At 38.6% G+C, this 15,164-nt stretch overlaps 3 protein-coding genes and 1 long non-coding RNA gene across 4 annotated transcripts; 1 reads left to right on the top strand and 3 right to left on the bottom strand.

Annotated features, from left to right (window-relative positions):
- Window positions 1-161: 161 nt before the first annotated feature.
- mrpl17 (mitochondrial ribosomal protein L17) lies at window positions 162-1,781 on the bottom strand. The gene is made up of 3 exons (XM_079626832.1): window positions 1,326-1,781; window positions 595-663; window positions 162-499 (listed from the first exon to the last, which is right to left on the bottom strand). The coding sequence occupies exons 1-3, from the start codon at window positions 1,497-1,499 to the stop codon at window positions 242-244; spliced, it is 501 nt and encodes a 166-aa protein (XP_079482958.1). The 5' UTR covers window positions 1,500-1,781; the 3' UTR covers window positions 162-241.
- Window positions 1,782-2,634: 853 nt separating this feature from the next.
- Window positions 2,635-3,784, top strand: LOC307005095. The gene is made up of 4 exons (XR_013799215.1): window positions 2,635-3,082; window positions 3,270-3,351; window positions 3,460-3,520; window positions 3,650-3,784. It is a non-coding gene; the product is annotated as an uncharacterized lncRNA (long non-coding RNA).
- Window positions 3,785-4,305: 521 nt separating this feature from the next.
- Window positions 4,306-6,218, bottom strand: LOC307005094 (uncharacterized protein). The gene is made up of 2 exons (XM_079624904.1): window positions 4,542-6,218; window positions 4,306-4,408 (listed from the first exon to the last, which is right to left on the bottom strand). Exons 1-2 carry the CDS (start codon window positions 6,204-6,206, stop codon window positions 4,355-4,357), a joined length of 1,719 nt encoding a protein of 572 aa, XP_079481030.1. The 5' UTR covers window positions 6,207-6,218; the 3' UTR covers window positions 4,306-4,354.
- Window positions 6,219-12,278: 6,060 nt separating this feature from the next.
- On the bottom strand, window positions 12,279-13,647 carry LOC307005760 (trypsin-1-like). Its single transcript, XM_079626212.1, has 6 exons — window positions 13,508-13,647; window positions 13,277-13,427; window positions 12,947-13,197; window positions 12,714-12,847; window positions 12,522-12,623; window positions 12,279-12,428 (listed from the first exon to the last, which is right to left on the bottom strand). The coding sequence occupies exons 1-6, from the start codon at window positions 13,545-13,547 to the stop codon at window positions 12,381-12,383; spliced, it is 726 nt and encodes a 241-aa protein (XP_079482338.1). The 5' UTR covers window positions 13,548-13,647; the 3' UTR covers window positions 12,279-12,380.
- Window positions 13,648-15,164: the final 1,517 nt, after the last annotated feature.

Below are 15,164 nucleotides of genomic sequence, written 5' to 3'. Positions count from 1 at the left end.
ATCTAAGACAAAATGCTAATTAAAAATAAACATCTGTTTGTGACCAGTTACGGGACCCCAGACGCGCTCATCTTACACAGATACATCCATTTTGGTTTTAAAATACTGATTCAAAAAAAGTCATGGGCATATTAGAGATCATCAACCATACACACACAATATTGAGAACCAAAAAATTATATTTTAATTAAATGTATACTGGTTTATGGCATGAAATATAATGTACAAATACAGTGCAAGATTAGTCCTTTTTCTCAGCGACCATTTGAGCTTTTTCTTCTCGGTATCCTTTCAGAAGTTGGTTTACCAAGCTCAGTTCACGGACACGTCTCACGGGGAACAGGGGAGGGAAAGGGTTGCCTTTGTACTCGAGGACAGCCATGGCTGCGCGGTCCAGATTCTCTCTGTTAGGAATGCGGGCCATGCGCGTATATCCACCTGTCTGATTCTCAAATCTTACCGCCAGAACTTTGAAGAGTTTGGGGATCAAATCTTTTTCCTGAATGAAAAAATTGAAAACAATGTAGATGTCCTTTACTCAGAAACACTGTTAGAACATTGTTAGAACTTTTTAAGCAATGACTGAAAACTTACCGTGAGCCAGAAATCAGCCATTTTCATTGACTTTTCATTAGTTTCTCCCTTTTTTGCATAATCAATCATCTAAAAAAGAAAACACAAATGTTAAAATAATAAAGTCAAAATAGATAAAGTCATTCAAAAACAATAATCGTTTTAAAGAATATATTAAAATGGATGTAAACATTTTAATTGTTGAAACCGCAAAACTCTTTACAGGGATAGTTCACATGAATAAAATGTCTGTCATCATTTAGTCACAATTTACTATAATATTTTTTTTTCTTCTGCTGAACACAAAAAGATATTTTGAATAATCTCAGTAACCAAACAGTTGATGGGCCCCATTGACATCCATGGTATATTTTTTCAATGGGGCTCAACAACTGGTTGCCCATATTCTTCTAAATATGTTCTTTAGCAGAAGAAAGAAATTCAGACAGATTTGGAACTTGAGGATGAGTAGCCTAAATTATGACAGAATTTAAATTTTAGTTTGAACTAACGTTATCCCTCAAATTACTTAATCAGGATTTCACTGTTTGGACATTTTAGCTTTAATATTATAACTTTATATTTAATACATTACGATTTTTACATCACGATCAAATCCTTATTCTGTCAAAATATTTTTCAGAAGTCCAAGATTAAACAAAGTTTGAAACCGTTTTATTGTTTGAAATGTATTTAAATATTTATTTATATAATAAATATAGGTAAAGTTACCGTAGCCTGCTTGTACTTGCCTTTTCAGCGTAAAAGCGAACTTCATCGGCTCGGGCTCTTGTTGTCTCTAATCTCTCGTGTCGAACCAGACCAGTGAGTATGTTCCGAAGAATGTTGATTCTGGACTCAGGTCCGAGTCCCATCCGACGAGCCACTCGGCCATGGGAAATCAAAGCCCGCAGGGTGAGTCGCATTTCAAGAAGCGATGAAGGACACCACTCCAGAAAAGAAATCCCCTTTGTTACACAACGTAAATATACTGCAAAAGTAAAGAGAACTCAGACTAGCACTGCTGTGATCAGCGACTGCATCCACCGTATATACAAAAGTGCATTTATATAAACTAGAGTATAAGGTTGTACGGTCAGCTACAATACATGTGAGATGGTACGTTGGTCTGAAGAGACCGGAATGAAAAACAAGAGTTGAGAAAGGTTCCGCATGCAAGTCTTGACAAAACCGATTACATCAAGCACTAAATAAGGTTAAAATGTACCCCTTAAAAAGCTTAATATCAGTTTGTCTTATCATATTTTAAGATACTTACATTTTATCATTTATTCAGAAAATATTTAGCCTAAAGCTTAAAAGTTCTCCTCTGAGTGTTCGTGTCTGTGCGTGCAGTGTCTCTAGAAAATAGAAATCATGTTGTTACAATGTTGTCCTTTGGCTTAGTGTGCAGCTTCTTTTTAACATTTAATCAGCTCAGAGACAGGAGATAAAAATTATATATTTTGGCTTAAAGTGCATATTTATATAACATTGGTGTTAATTAATGTGTTGTCCTGGATATATAAACAAAAACTATGTTTATATTAATTTTTTTATTATGCATTCAAATCAAACCGTTCCAACACAATATTTTATTTTATTTATATATATATATATATATATATATATATATATATATATATATATATATATATATATATATATATATATATATATATATATATATATTAAATATTTAAAACGTTACAAAAATGTATGAATATGCTACATAAATGGCACATCTTCTTTAAGCTGCCTGGACTTTGATTGCCAAGCGCTGCATTTTTTGTGGAGGTGACTGGTCCACACCTGCATTGTCCTGTTGAAGGAACAGACATGTCATGTCACGCTGACCAGATTTGATTAATGATTCTCAGAGAAAATCTTAATACACGTTTCTTCTACAATTTCAATATGAGGGTTCTATAAACTGAAAAGAATAAAATACTAGTCATATATTATATTATTAAAGTATTTACATTTTTTTATTTAAAAAAAAGGAGGGAACTTACCAATGCTCTCTTCCGGTTCAGCTGGGACCTGGGCTGAAGGCTGCTCTGGTCCAGGTGTGAAGTGCTTATCTGATTCTGACTCCTCAGTTTAGGATTCAGCTGCACCTTCTTGTCAATTCCCAGTGTAACACAGGTTAAATAAATGTAATTATTTAATTTAAACACCATTTAGTGATAAGATGTCCCCTTAATAAAAGTCGATAAGAGATATAAAAATTAAGAATATTAAGAAAAATATGCGAATTCATTCTATAATAAAAGCTCGGTGATCAACCAATGATAGCTCTTTGTCATTCGCGCCATGGGTGTTGACGAGCATGCGCGATGACAGAAGAGACGAGCTTGATTGAGAGGAGCAGACGCAATCTGATCGTCGTGATCCATTTGATAAATCTTAGATTAAAAATCTTTGATAAAGTATTAAAGTTGAGATTTAATTAATTTGATGCATTCTGAATAAGAAGCCGACTGAATAGAGGAATACATTCTACTTGGTGAGTCAGTATCATATAATTAATGATAAAAAAAAGATCGTATTAATTCATAATAGGATAGAATTACTGCTACTAAAGTAAATTAGTTGCTGTGGACTGTTTATTCTCTCTTAAAATTGTAGTTTGATCCGAGTAATCATAAAATGTCTAACGTGAACCGCGTGGTCATTGTAACGTTACATTGCAGTTCACCGACACCATTTTATGATCACGCACGTCTGTAGTTGAGGTGCGTCTGTATGAGAGCAAAAGAAAAATCGATCACAAAGGTAATTAATAAATTCTGTGAAAAAAGACATTTGTATGTTACTAAATATGTGATAACTTCAGTTTGAGCGGTTATAGTGAACCGCATGGTTATTATTTGTTCATTTCAGAGTTCACCGTCTCCATTGTTGGCCACGTGTCTGTATACGAAAGAAAGCTATTGATTCAGAGGTAAACGAATGTAATTATATTAGTTCATGAAGAAATGGTAATTGTAAATGTGTATTAGATGTTATTCTGGATCTTTGATGTGAAACTTATTGTGAAATGTACTAAATGAGTGTTCTGGTCTGTGATCAGGCCAGGTTTTTTCTCTCTCCTTTGTTTTTTCCGTTTTCTTTTCTTTCTTCTTGATTTCGTGGAGAAATGATGACTGCACGACCTTCTGTAACATCCTGTAGACTCGTGTTTGATGGCGAGCCAACCAAGTTTGTTGAAAGAGAGAAGACATCACGTCGTGGAGAGGAGGCTGATATCCTTTCCTTGAGTTTCCAGTGTTACTCATTGGAACATGACAAATTTGATTTAAAGAACTTTTTCTTCTCTTTTTTTCTTTTCTTTTGAGGGTGTATAATCAACCACAACCCAGATTTGAGAGACATTTAACTTTTTTTTTACAAGAGATACTTGAAGTTCTTTCTTTTGTTATATATTATTTGTTTTTGTTTTCTTTCTGAGTGTTGAACTGACTATGTGGGTATATATTTGAAAACACCGAAAAGAGTGCACTCGTGGTGGAAATTTTCATAGTCAGTTTTGTTGTCTATTGTATGTGATCTTGTCATTTTACTTTCTTTTATCTTCTTGACTTTTTATTATTTTTTCTTCCATGTGAAAACAATTATATTTCTATTTCTAATTTAGACTTGTGTCTGTCTGTTACTTCTCGTGATAACCCGCCGTCTCCTTAGCGATCCCTATTTCTTCTGACGAAATTCAAATCTATCTGTATTATAATAATAAAATAAAAAGCTACTCAATTATTGCTGATAATCCAGACCAGTGCTACACCACACATATTTTATTTTGGGGAAGTGGCTGACACACACCTACATTGTCCTGTTGAAGAAACAAACATAATAAATGTTGGGCAGGTTTAATGAGTGCTTGTTAGAATACATCTAAACACAATATCTTTTTTTTTATATATAAATTTGAAAATAAGTAAAAACAAGAGATGGAAGGGACTTACAGATGCTTCTGTGCTCCGCCGACACAGCCTCTTACTCTGACTGGACATGGGTGGTCCAGGATGGGGCTGTGCAAAGGGACTTGGTTTCTGCTGCCACAGATGGCGAGGGATCATGATTTCCCCTTGATTTGTGGTTCTGCCGGGCAGTGCTGCTCCGTTTGGGGTCCCCTGCAGGAATGGGGACAAGTTCATGGGCACAGGTGTATCTTGTGGAGCACTGGAGGCCGTGAGTGCTTCCTGTTGAAACCCGGATACTCCTTGTGGGGAACAAGGTGGAACAAGTGCACTCTGTGAGGTCTTAGGAGACACAGAAGCTCGCTTTGGGATATTCTGCTGTCCCTGCTGTTCCCTCTGCTCCTTAGGGATTCTGAGGCTTTCTCCCAGTTTTGGGGGATCTGCAGGCCCAAGTGATCCCTGTGAGGTCCCCGAATGCACAACCGCACCTTTTGGGATCCTTAGGGAAATATCTGCTCCCTTCGGAGCCCCAGAGGGCACTGCCACTGCCTGTGGATTTCTGGCAGGCACTGCTGCTTCCTGTGGGGTCCTGGCATGCTCACACGCTCCCACTGGGGTCATGTCAGGTAAAGGTTTATTGGCTTGAGGCTTCTGCTGCAGCGGCTCCTTCCTCAGTAGCTCAGAGATCAGATTTCTCTTCTCTGGAACCTTGTCAGGGACAGGTGATCCCTGTGCACAACAGACAGGCTTCTGCTGCAGCATCTCCTGCTTCAGTGGCTCCAGGATCTTTTGTTTTTCCCTCTTTGAGGTCTTGTCAGGCAGTGTGTCCTGAGGAGAAGAAGAAACTTGAGTCCTCTTCTGCAGCAACTCTCCTCTCAGAGGCTCAGGGATCTTTAGCCTTGGCCTCTTTGATATATTGTCAGGCAGTGTTCCCTGAATAGAAGGCTTTAGCTGCAGTAGCTCTCGTCTCAGTGGCTCAGGGACCTCTATTTTGTCCCTCTTTGAGGTCTTGTCAGGCAGGGGTGCTCCCTGAGGAGAAGAAGCTTGAGGCCTCTTCTGCAGCAACTCCCCTCTCAGAGGCTCAGGGATCTTTAGCTTTGGCCTCTTTGATATATTGTCAGGCAAAGCTCTCTGAAGAGAAGGAGCTTGAGGCTTCTGCTGCTGCAGCGGTTCCTGCCTAAGAGGCTCAGGGATATTTAGCTTTCGCCTATTTGGTGCCTTTTCTGGCATGGGTGCTCCACGTGGGGAACATGCACGCACCTTTGGGGCAGGCACAGGTGGTCTCTGTAGAGACTTGGGCACAGGTGCTTTCTGTGGTGACTCGACAGCCACTGGTTCTTCCTGTGGCCTTTTCTGCCTCCACTTTCTCTGCTGTTCCACGGTTTTTAGTGTTGCATCTGAGTTCAGGTCCTTCGCAGATGCATCAGTGAAGAACAGCGCTGAGGTGAGGCTCCCTTTCTTAGAACGGGCATGCACAGGTGCTTCCTGTGTAGACCTGGCAGGCATGGGTGCTCCCTGAGGAGAAGAAGCTTGAGGCCTCTTCTGCAGCAGCTCCCCTCTCAGAGGCTCAGGGATCTTTAGCTTTGGCCTCTTTGATATATTGTCAGGCAGAGTTCTCTGAAGAGAAGGAGCTTGAGGCTTCTGCAGCGGTTCCTGTCTAAGAGGCTCAGGGATATTTAGCTTTCGCCTATTTGGTGCCTTTTCTGGCATGGGTGCTCCACGTGGGGACTCCTGCCTCCATTGTTCCCCACCACAGGCCTGAGATGAGGTCCCCATACTCCGGCTCCTCAGAGATGGGATTTGAAACCTCCATAATGGCCCACCACTCTCCTGCAGCAAGGGCCATGGTGAGCTCACTTGAGAGTTCAGGACATAAGGACTGCTCTGCATTCTCAGGGGAACCGATGGGAAAGGTTGACAAACTCATATTGATTTTGTATTGATGATGATCTAAAGAACTGAACAATACTGCCTTTGTGCAATCTATAGGCTGTCAATCTCTATCTGTAAAATACTGTGAAAGACAGAGAAATGGAAGAGATGAGTTGAGCAAACACATACGAACCTGGAAGCTGATTGCATGTCTTAGTTATCAAAATACTCAAAAAAATACATTTTCTACAGTGTATGCCCGTGGCTGTTTATCAGAAGACGCAAGGGAGTCCAGTCCAATAGCCTCCTTAAAATCTATTCAAAATGAACCATTAAGCTGAAAAAGTTAAGTTATATATATTTTTATCAATTTAAATACTAGTGTGGACAACTAAGATGCATATTATGTAAAAAATAAATATTTTTTTCATTTCATGCCTGGTAGTCAAGGCAAATTGTATTTACTGCACGAATAGAAGAGGATGACAGCAATAAAGGCTCCATTAATGAAACCAATGAGAATAAATATTCAATTGGACATTGGCAATATCTGTCCAAAATGGCCATTAAAGGCATAAGGAGGCTAAATGAAAATGACCTCCTTTTCATATGTAATCAGTTACAGTCAGAGATACACAGATAACCATTAAGGCCAATCAGGTTTCATTATCAGTTCAATGTGTAATCAGATCTGCTATTGGTTGGTCAAATAATATAAAGGATCTTAAAGCAAGAAAGATTGAAAGACAGGTCCATGTGAGAATTTATCATATTAAAGGAGTGGTGAGTTCCTCACAAAGACAACTTAACGTCTATGGAGCTCTCCATTTATGCAATGGTAACTAAAAATGGTCATAGTCTGTATTTGTTGATTTAATGTGTTGTTGATTGACAGAATAATGTGTCATTAAATATCAACAATATGGGAGGATGTCATCTGTGTATACAATAGCTTACATTATATTAAAAAACATCAAACCCAATTTACAAAAAAAATTCACACCACTGTACGCTAGCATGCATATTCATTTAGGCCTATCTGCATCGAGTTAATAACATTATATTGTTTAAATATATTCTAATCTGAGTAATGCAAATATGTATTACAATTTAAATCTCCAAACCCTGAATAAAAAGCATACTCACAATCACTCGCCGACTCCAACAAAATGCAAGATACCTCTGCTATGCACTCAACTGTTCGTTCATAGTGACGTCACAGTGGAGCACGGCGCCCAATGAACTCAAGTGTTTGTGAGTGACTGGAAATAGATGTTGTTTCATTAGATTAAAACTGGACATGCAATACAAATACAAAGAGTGACTAAGCATGTTTAATCTATGATTGTTCATAAACAGTCTGTTTTACCCTTGTAGGCTAATTAAGTTTATGACCATTTTTTTCCTTTTCATGTGCATGTGGTAACGTTAGCTGAATAATTCTCAAAATTAACAGCTTCTTTTTTTCTTTATATAGCCTACAGTATTTTTTTTCTTTGATAAGTTGTATAATTATTATCTCTATCGGTTTTTGTATGCATTTATGTGGTTTGTATGCGTTTATGCTTTAAGAGATTATTTTCAGATTTATATTCGATTTATTATTATCATTAGCCTACTTTTTTCATCAAAATGCTTGTTGTTGCTAATATTTTTGGTTGTATAATATGAATTGCTTCAAATTAATGGGCTACAATATATGATTGTAGTAGCTGGAGAATGATGTGTGATTGGTTATACGTGTGCATGTGTTTCGCGTCATTGCGTAGGCCTACATTTGTAGAGGGAGTTCTCGCGAATGTCGCGATCAGCTTCATAAGCAACGGTGAAGGAACTTCGCTTGAACGTGTTGGCTAACATCGTCTTTTACAGGTGTAAAATAAATGTAGACTGTTCACATTAATTGTTTTCCGATGTACATGAGAGTGGTCTGTAAACTCTATTGTTAACGATCGGTGCTGAGCACAGCACATAGCAAATGTGCCGCGATTAGCGCTGGTGATGATGCGGAGATAAAATACAGATCATGTAGTGTTATTGTATGTGTTTCATGTTATCCTTTATTCATTCATTCTTTGTTATGAGTTTATTTCGTGCTGATTCACTGATAGTGTATATGACGGCATGTAGGTCGAGTGCACTTGGATGATGTCATGAATGAAATTTGAGTGTTTGCATTAAACCAGCATGTAATGTAAATCTGTGTTGAAAAGTATGAGACTATGCACATGTTTATAATGTATTGATTCACGATAAAGCAACGGTGAAGGAGCATCACTTGAATGTGTAGGCCTATTTATTTTTAATATCATCCTTTACAGGAGTACACATCAATATGATGATTAGTTGTGTTGTGTATATTGCACCCTCTTTGCCGATACACAAGTTGCTGCTTCTACTATTCATGAACTTAGCTCAGTCGGAGTCTCCAGATTCTGCTAATTTTGTGATGGGAGATTTTAATTCATGTAGCCTAAAGGAGCACTTACCCACATACCAGCAATATGTCACTTGTCCCACCCGCGACACAGCCTGCCTTGCAGTGCTATGGAAATATCGACGCCTTTTACTCTAAAGCACTGCCCGGCTTAGGGAAGTTAGAAAGGTGGAGGTTAAAGCAACACCAAGTAGCTTTTGCTCTCGGGGTCCCCCTACAGTTGGGAAACAGTATTGTCTTCTATTACTGCCGTAAAATCTGTCATGGTTACACCAGGGGATATATGTGCATTTGTTGACAAGCCGATACCCCCGAACTCTGCAGAAGGAGTTCTCACGTCTTGGGCAGACTGCCTGCGTTGTCTGTGAAATGTCTTCATCCCAGATACAGTATATGTCAGCATGTCATATGAATATAATTTCATGGGTTTTATTTTTTTCAAACGCTAGATCGCGTAGCTCACGTTTACAAGCCAGTGTCATTAGCATTGGCTACTGTTTGTACATTATGTACATAATGGATATGCTAATTAAATTCAATGTTTGTGCGGTAGGTAATAGCCATATCGTCAATATTATAATATCAAGCTACCATAGATGAATCTGCAAATTTGAAAAATCGAGGCGAGGGGGGGGGGGGGGGGGTTGTAATGCACAGATTTAAATATGGGGGGGGGGGGTTGTAATGCATAGATTTAAATATGGGGGGGGGGGTTGTAATGCATAGATTTAAATATGGGGGGGGGGGGGTTCTTCCCCCCCACACACACACACACAAATTACGCCCCTGTGTCCGTCTAGCTATTACTAGTCCGACAGCATGACGGCCAAGTCAGCATCGGTCCCTACGCTGGACCAATATTGATCCTCGTCCGGAATTTGATTTTATAACTCTCCCTTTTTCTCTTCCTAGTCTCCTCCGACAAAACCTGCTTCGGCCGTGCATACAGACGCTATTTGGGCTGTCCGAATTTGAGTAAGTGGGGGGTGGTGGGGGAAGTGAGTATGCCGTAAAGCAGTCGAATTTTGTAGTTCTTTTGTGCTCGGGTTACTACCCGAACCCCGAAGTTCCCAGGGGGGCAGTGTTTCGAAAGACACTGAAGCATCCCCGGGCGCCGCCATTGGCTAGCGGACCCCCACCTGCTGTTAGCATTCCATTGACTCCCATTCATTTTGGCGTCACTTTGACAGCGAATAACTTTACATCTGAGGCCTTTAAAGACACCGTTTGTCCATTGTTTATTTCTGAAGAAACACGAAAATGTATAAAAGGCTCCATTACCTTGTATCTTACGTTATGGCCCCGTAGAAGCAGTTTTTGTAAAAATAGGCTAACGATTGCGTCATAACCGCGCGACTCTGTCGCACAAGTCGAGAAATTACCGTATGAACAGGCAGAGAAGCTCGCAAGCAATCGGGAGGACGTGGAGGCTTAAAGTCAAGGGAGAAGCCCATAGAGAGTGATAAAGTTGCTCCTGCTGCTAGCTCATGGACAGCTAATACTCACGCTCTCCGTCTCTGCGAGATTCGGAAGGGAATGATTCAGATTTCCTCGGCACAGCTACTAGAAGACCTACAGGTTGCTCACGTCACATCTACGTCGTCAAGCTCAGTTTGAGCCTGCGCAGTTCGCCTGGCGATCAGGAAGTAAGTGCTTCTAATTGACTTCACTTCTCTCCGTTGAAACCTATGGGGTCGCTGTGTCCAGTTTATATACTATCTATGGAAGTTCTGTACGTGCCAGTAAAAGCGATACAGACCCCGTCAGGGGTCTGTAAAGATAATTCATAGAAGTCATGAAATTCCTTCATATCATACCAAAACCCTATTGCAGACATTTGGACAGAAATGCGGACCACTTACCTGTTTTTGCCTCATGACTGCAAAGTTTCTAAAACTAAAGAAATCTGGAATGTAAGCTGCAAAGATTACAAACTTAAGAAGCAATTGATGCATTTAATGATGACCTGAGAGTGCAAGACTGGAGCTCTGTTTGTGGCGAGATAGACACAGACCGAACCTACAATAACTTTTTAGAAATATTCACAACTTTATATGATAAGCACTGCCCCATTTCAGTTTACAGTAAACAGAAGAAATATTCAAAGTCCCTGGATGACTAAAGGCTTAAAAAATGCATGTAAAAAGAAAAATAATCTCTATAAATCATTCATTAAATTGAAAACAAAAGTAGCTGAGAATAGATATAGCCTAAGTTGTGCAAAAACAAGTTAACTGATGTAATAAGAATAGCCAAGAAATTATATTATAAGAAACTATTAATTGATAATTAAACAAATATAAAAGGAACATGGGATGTATTAAATGGCATTCTCATAAAAATGGATAAAAAAAAAAAAACACTTACCCAGAATATTATGTTGACTCAAATGGCGAATATCGCAACATGAACAGGGTAGTTAACAGCTTCAATCATTTTTTTGTAAACATTGGCCCTGACTTGGCAGCAAGAATCCCAGATGAACTAATAAGCACAATATAAAAAAAAATTCTAACAAAAGAGAAGAAGTAATGGATATTGTCCAAAAGTTCAAAAATAATTTTTCTATGGACTGTCACTCCATCAATACGGCCACAGTAAATGTGATAGATATAGGCCTATGTGAGTAGCCTGACTTACTTTAGTCATACAACACATCTTCAAACTAAAGGCCTATTCTACTTCTTTAGGTGTCATTCTTAAAACTAAAATAAGTTTGATGACGGCTCATTTATAGTTGTTCAGAAAGATGTTGAAGCTATTATATTAAATAAATTGCTGATTTATGTAGATACTAACAATCACTGTATTATACATAACCATCCCAGCAAAAAATATGCTCTAAGAATGTTTTGCTAACAGTCTAATGGAAGTTATTAATGGATGGTTAGGAATGTTCTTCTGAAAGTTCTGTTTATTATTTAAGAATGTTCTCAGAATGTTCAAAAGTTTTTCTTGGTTATGTGCGAACATAATGGGAACAGTACTTTGAATGTTCTCTAAACCTTCTGTAACAAGTAGTTACATTTAAAAAAAAATAGTAGATGTAGTAAAATGTTTCAGTAAAACATTTCATGAGATGAATGAATAGTGTTTTTGTGCAAACGTTTTTATGACGTTATTAAAGACCAGATAACTTTAACAAACATTCTATTAATGTTACTGGAAGAACAATATTTTATTTTTAAACATTGCCAGAATGTTATCCAATGCTCTGAGTAACTTCTGAGAAAGTTTCCTGTTAGCTGCTATAGCTGCGTAACACTTCCTTTGTTAGAAATACATTTTTATGGAATAACTGTCTTGATTCTTAGAAATATTAGGAATTTTACTTTTATTTTATTTTGTGTTGCTTTGCTTTGTATTGTTTTCTGAGGGCATTTGTACATTTAAATATTGGCCTCTTACTTACAACAACATATGTATTCAGTATTTATTCATAAATATGAATGAAGCACTTAGAGAAAGCAGGATATTTTTTAAATGCTTTTATTTTCACACAGGTTTTTATCTCCAAAATAAAGAAAAAATGATGGATTGCAGATTTAGAGACTGTATGAGACTTTGGATCAGCTTTAGTTGTTGCTCATGGTGTCGGCGATCCATTGGCTGAACGAACAGACCTTGAAGAAAAGATCATTCATAGAAGTCATGAAATTCCTTGATATCATACCAAACCTATTGTTTTGTAACTAACAACAACTACTGTATGTTACCTTGGCATAGACACCAGGATGATTCTTCTCAGCACAGCCATAACCCCAGGACACAATACCATGCAGCGCACCGCCGCACACAACTGGACCACCAGAGTCACCCTGAAAAAAAGAGAAAGACAACCACGGGTTATTATTAAGATCGTCTCAGGTCAAATTTGTGTGACAACAATATATCTTGTCATGCTCTACCTGGCAAGAGTCCTTTCCTCCTTCCAGGTATCCAGCACAGAACATGGTGTTGGTGATCATGCCAGGGTAGGATTTGTTACAGTCACTCTCGGACAAGATGGGGATCTCCAGACACTGAAGCTTGTTGGAATCGGCTACAAAGAAAGGAATAAAACAACAAAAGAGAGGGAGTTAGCTCAAGTGCTATGAACATTAAGTGTGAAGGAAGTGACATCATGAACTCAGTCACTCACTGGAACTCATGGTGTTTCCCCATCCGGCGACTCTGCACATGGTGCCAGCGGCGGCACAGCCACTGGGCAGGGCCACGGGCTGCACATACTGATTGAGGGTAGCGGGCTTGCTAAGCTTGATCAGCATGACGTCACTGTCAATAATCCAGGAGTCATAGTTGGGGTGGCGGATGACCTTCTCAGAGGTGATGAACTGCTCAGAACCCTCACTAAGTACGATATTGTGCTCGCCCAAACGGACCTCCACACGTCTGAAAGACAAAAAAACTGTTCAGAACTGAGGAAGCCACTGGACCGGAACATGAGCTACCCTGCGAAGACGCCACTTACGACTTGTAGCAGTGAGCAGCAGACACAACCCAATCCTGGCTGACCAGAGAGCCACCGCAAAAGTGGTAGCCAGAGTTCAGAGACACCGTCCAGGGCTGGGAATAGGGCGTGCACTCATATCCCCCAACAATCTTGTCATCATCCAGAGCAACTAGATACAATGAGAGAGTATCATCAGTATATTGACTCACCTTTTCCATATTGCTATCTCTGAATGGAATCTGTACTCACAGGCAGCTCCAAGGAGCACCAGGAAAACCAAAGACCTCATGACTGCTGATTGAACCTGTTCGATGATTGTTTCGCTCCACACTCGCAGTATTTATGAGACTGCCAGCCTACTGATCCACGCCCCAGCGGTCAGCCATTGACCAATCAGCTCCAAAAGACCTATCTGAAGTCTGATAAGTAATTCACTATCATTGTGTTTCCATGAAGAAATAATGCAGTATTACATTACTTGAATGTTAGAACACTACGGTATATGTTAGGGGTAGGGGCGGCATTGGCACTCTAGTGTCACTCAGTGTACACTCTAAAAATTGTTCAACCCGTGTTTGGGTCAAAAATGGACAAACCATTTAAACCAACAGTCCGGTTTGTCCATATTTGACCCAGACATGGGTTGAAACAACCCAACCTTTTTTTAGAGTGTATAGAGCATGTAAAGTAACAAAATGTATTGTGTTTTTTTTTTTTTTTTGCTTAAGTAGTGTATCTCAAAAGTAAAAGGTTTATGTCATATATTTCCCAAAATATAAAGCCAAAACCTCCTTAACCTAACAGTGAAAAGCTACCAGCAATAAGTTTTAACATTCTGAGATACGAATTAGAGCCCAAAATTATTTTACACAAAGTGCTGACAGTGTGTAGATAAGACATTATGTCAATTTTAGATACAACCAGGGAGATCCAGCAGCTGTGCTGTTGAATGTGTAAGCTGTTGGCTTTGTAACCTTGACAGCAGGCTTCCAGGTTTTCAACAGCTGTCCATCTTCTCACCTGCAGGTTTTACATCTGTTCTTGTCCCTGACTGTTTAGTCGTAACAGGACATTGTTCTTAGTAATATTTCACATGAACTTCTAATAGTAAACGTCCATCTAACAAGCAATCATATTTGTAGCCAAAATGTTTTTTTGCTCGTGAATTTTATCAGTTGTCTTCTGTAATTGATTTCATTGTTAGTTGTGAAACAAAATAATTTGTTATTGATACCTATCATAACCTATGTTTAAATAATATGCAATTAGTATTTGCGCTTAATGCTATTTGTTGTGCCTTTTTCATGCTAATCTTATTAACTATATATTATATTATCTGTGCAATTAGAATGTATAAAATATTTCTGTGAAATTACACTACAAATCAGAGACTAATCAAAGACTATTGAAGGTTAAGGGTAACTTTTGCAATGAAGTAATTCATCAATGAAAATAAAAGGAATTAAAATATAGAAAAACAATAATGAATAAACATAAACTTTAGATTTTGCATTTGATTGAAATTGCATTTATTTTGATCATGCTTAACAGGCCTAAAGTTTTACCAGGAGAAATATAATCATGTTGCATGTGATTTTTCTTCTTGAATGCTAAAACATGCTATCTAAAGGTTCTTGTGAAACTCTTTTGATCCTGCATAGTGTAATTTCAGATTTTTGACCTTGCACAGTTATAGCGTGTCTGTTAAGTTTAGTCAAAGGCAACTGCACTGGATATTAATGACCAAGACTTTGACTTTGACTTTGGCTATTCATAATTTAGTTCACCATCATTCATTACAGATTCTTTGCAGATACTTCACTTTATAATGGTTGTAAAATTAATAACAACATGTAGGCTACAAGACAGCTGGTTATTGGTCTTGTGCCCTAAAGCCTGACACAAG

This window comes from Phoxinus phoxinus (genome assembly GCF_949152265.1).
Source record: "Phoxinus phoxinus genome assembly, chromosome: 10".
NCBI classification, from domain to species: Eukaryota; Metazoa; Chordata; class Actinopteri; order Cypriniformes; family Leuciscidae; genus Phoxinus; species Phoxinus phoxinus.
This window is presented reverse-complemented; position numbering and strand designations above follow the sequence as displayed.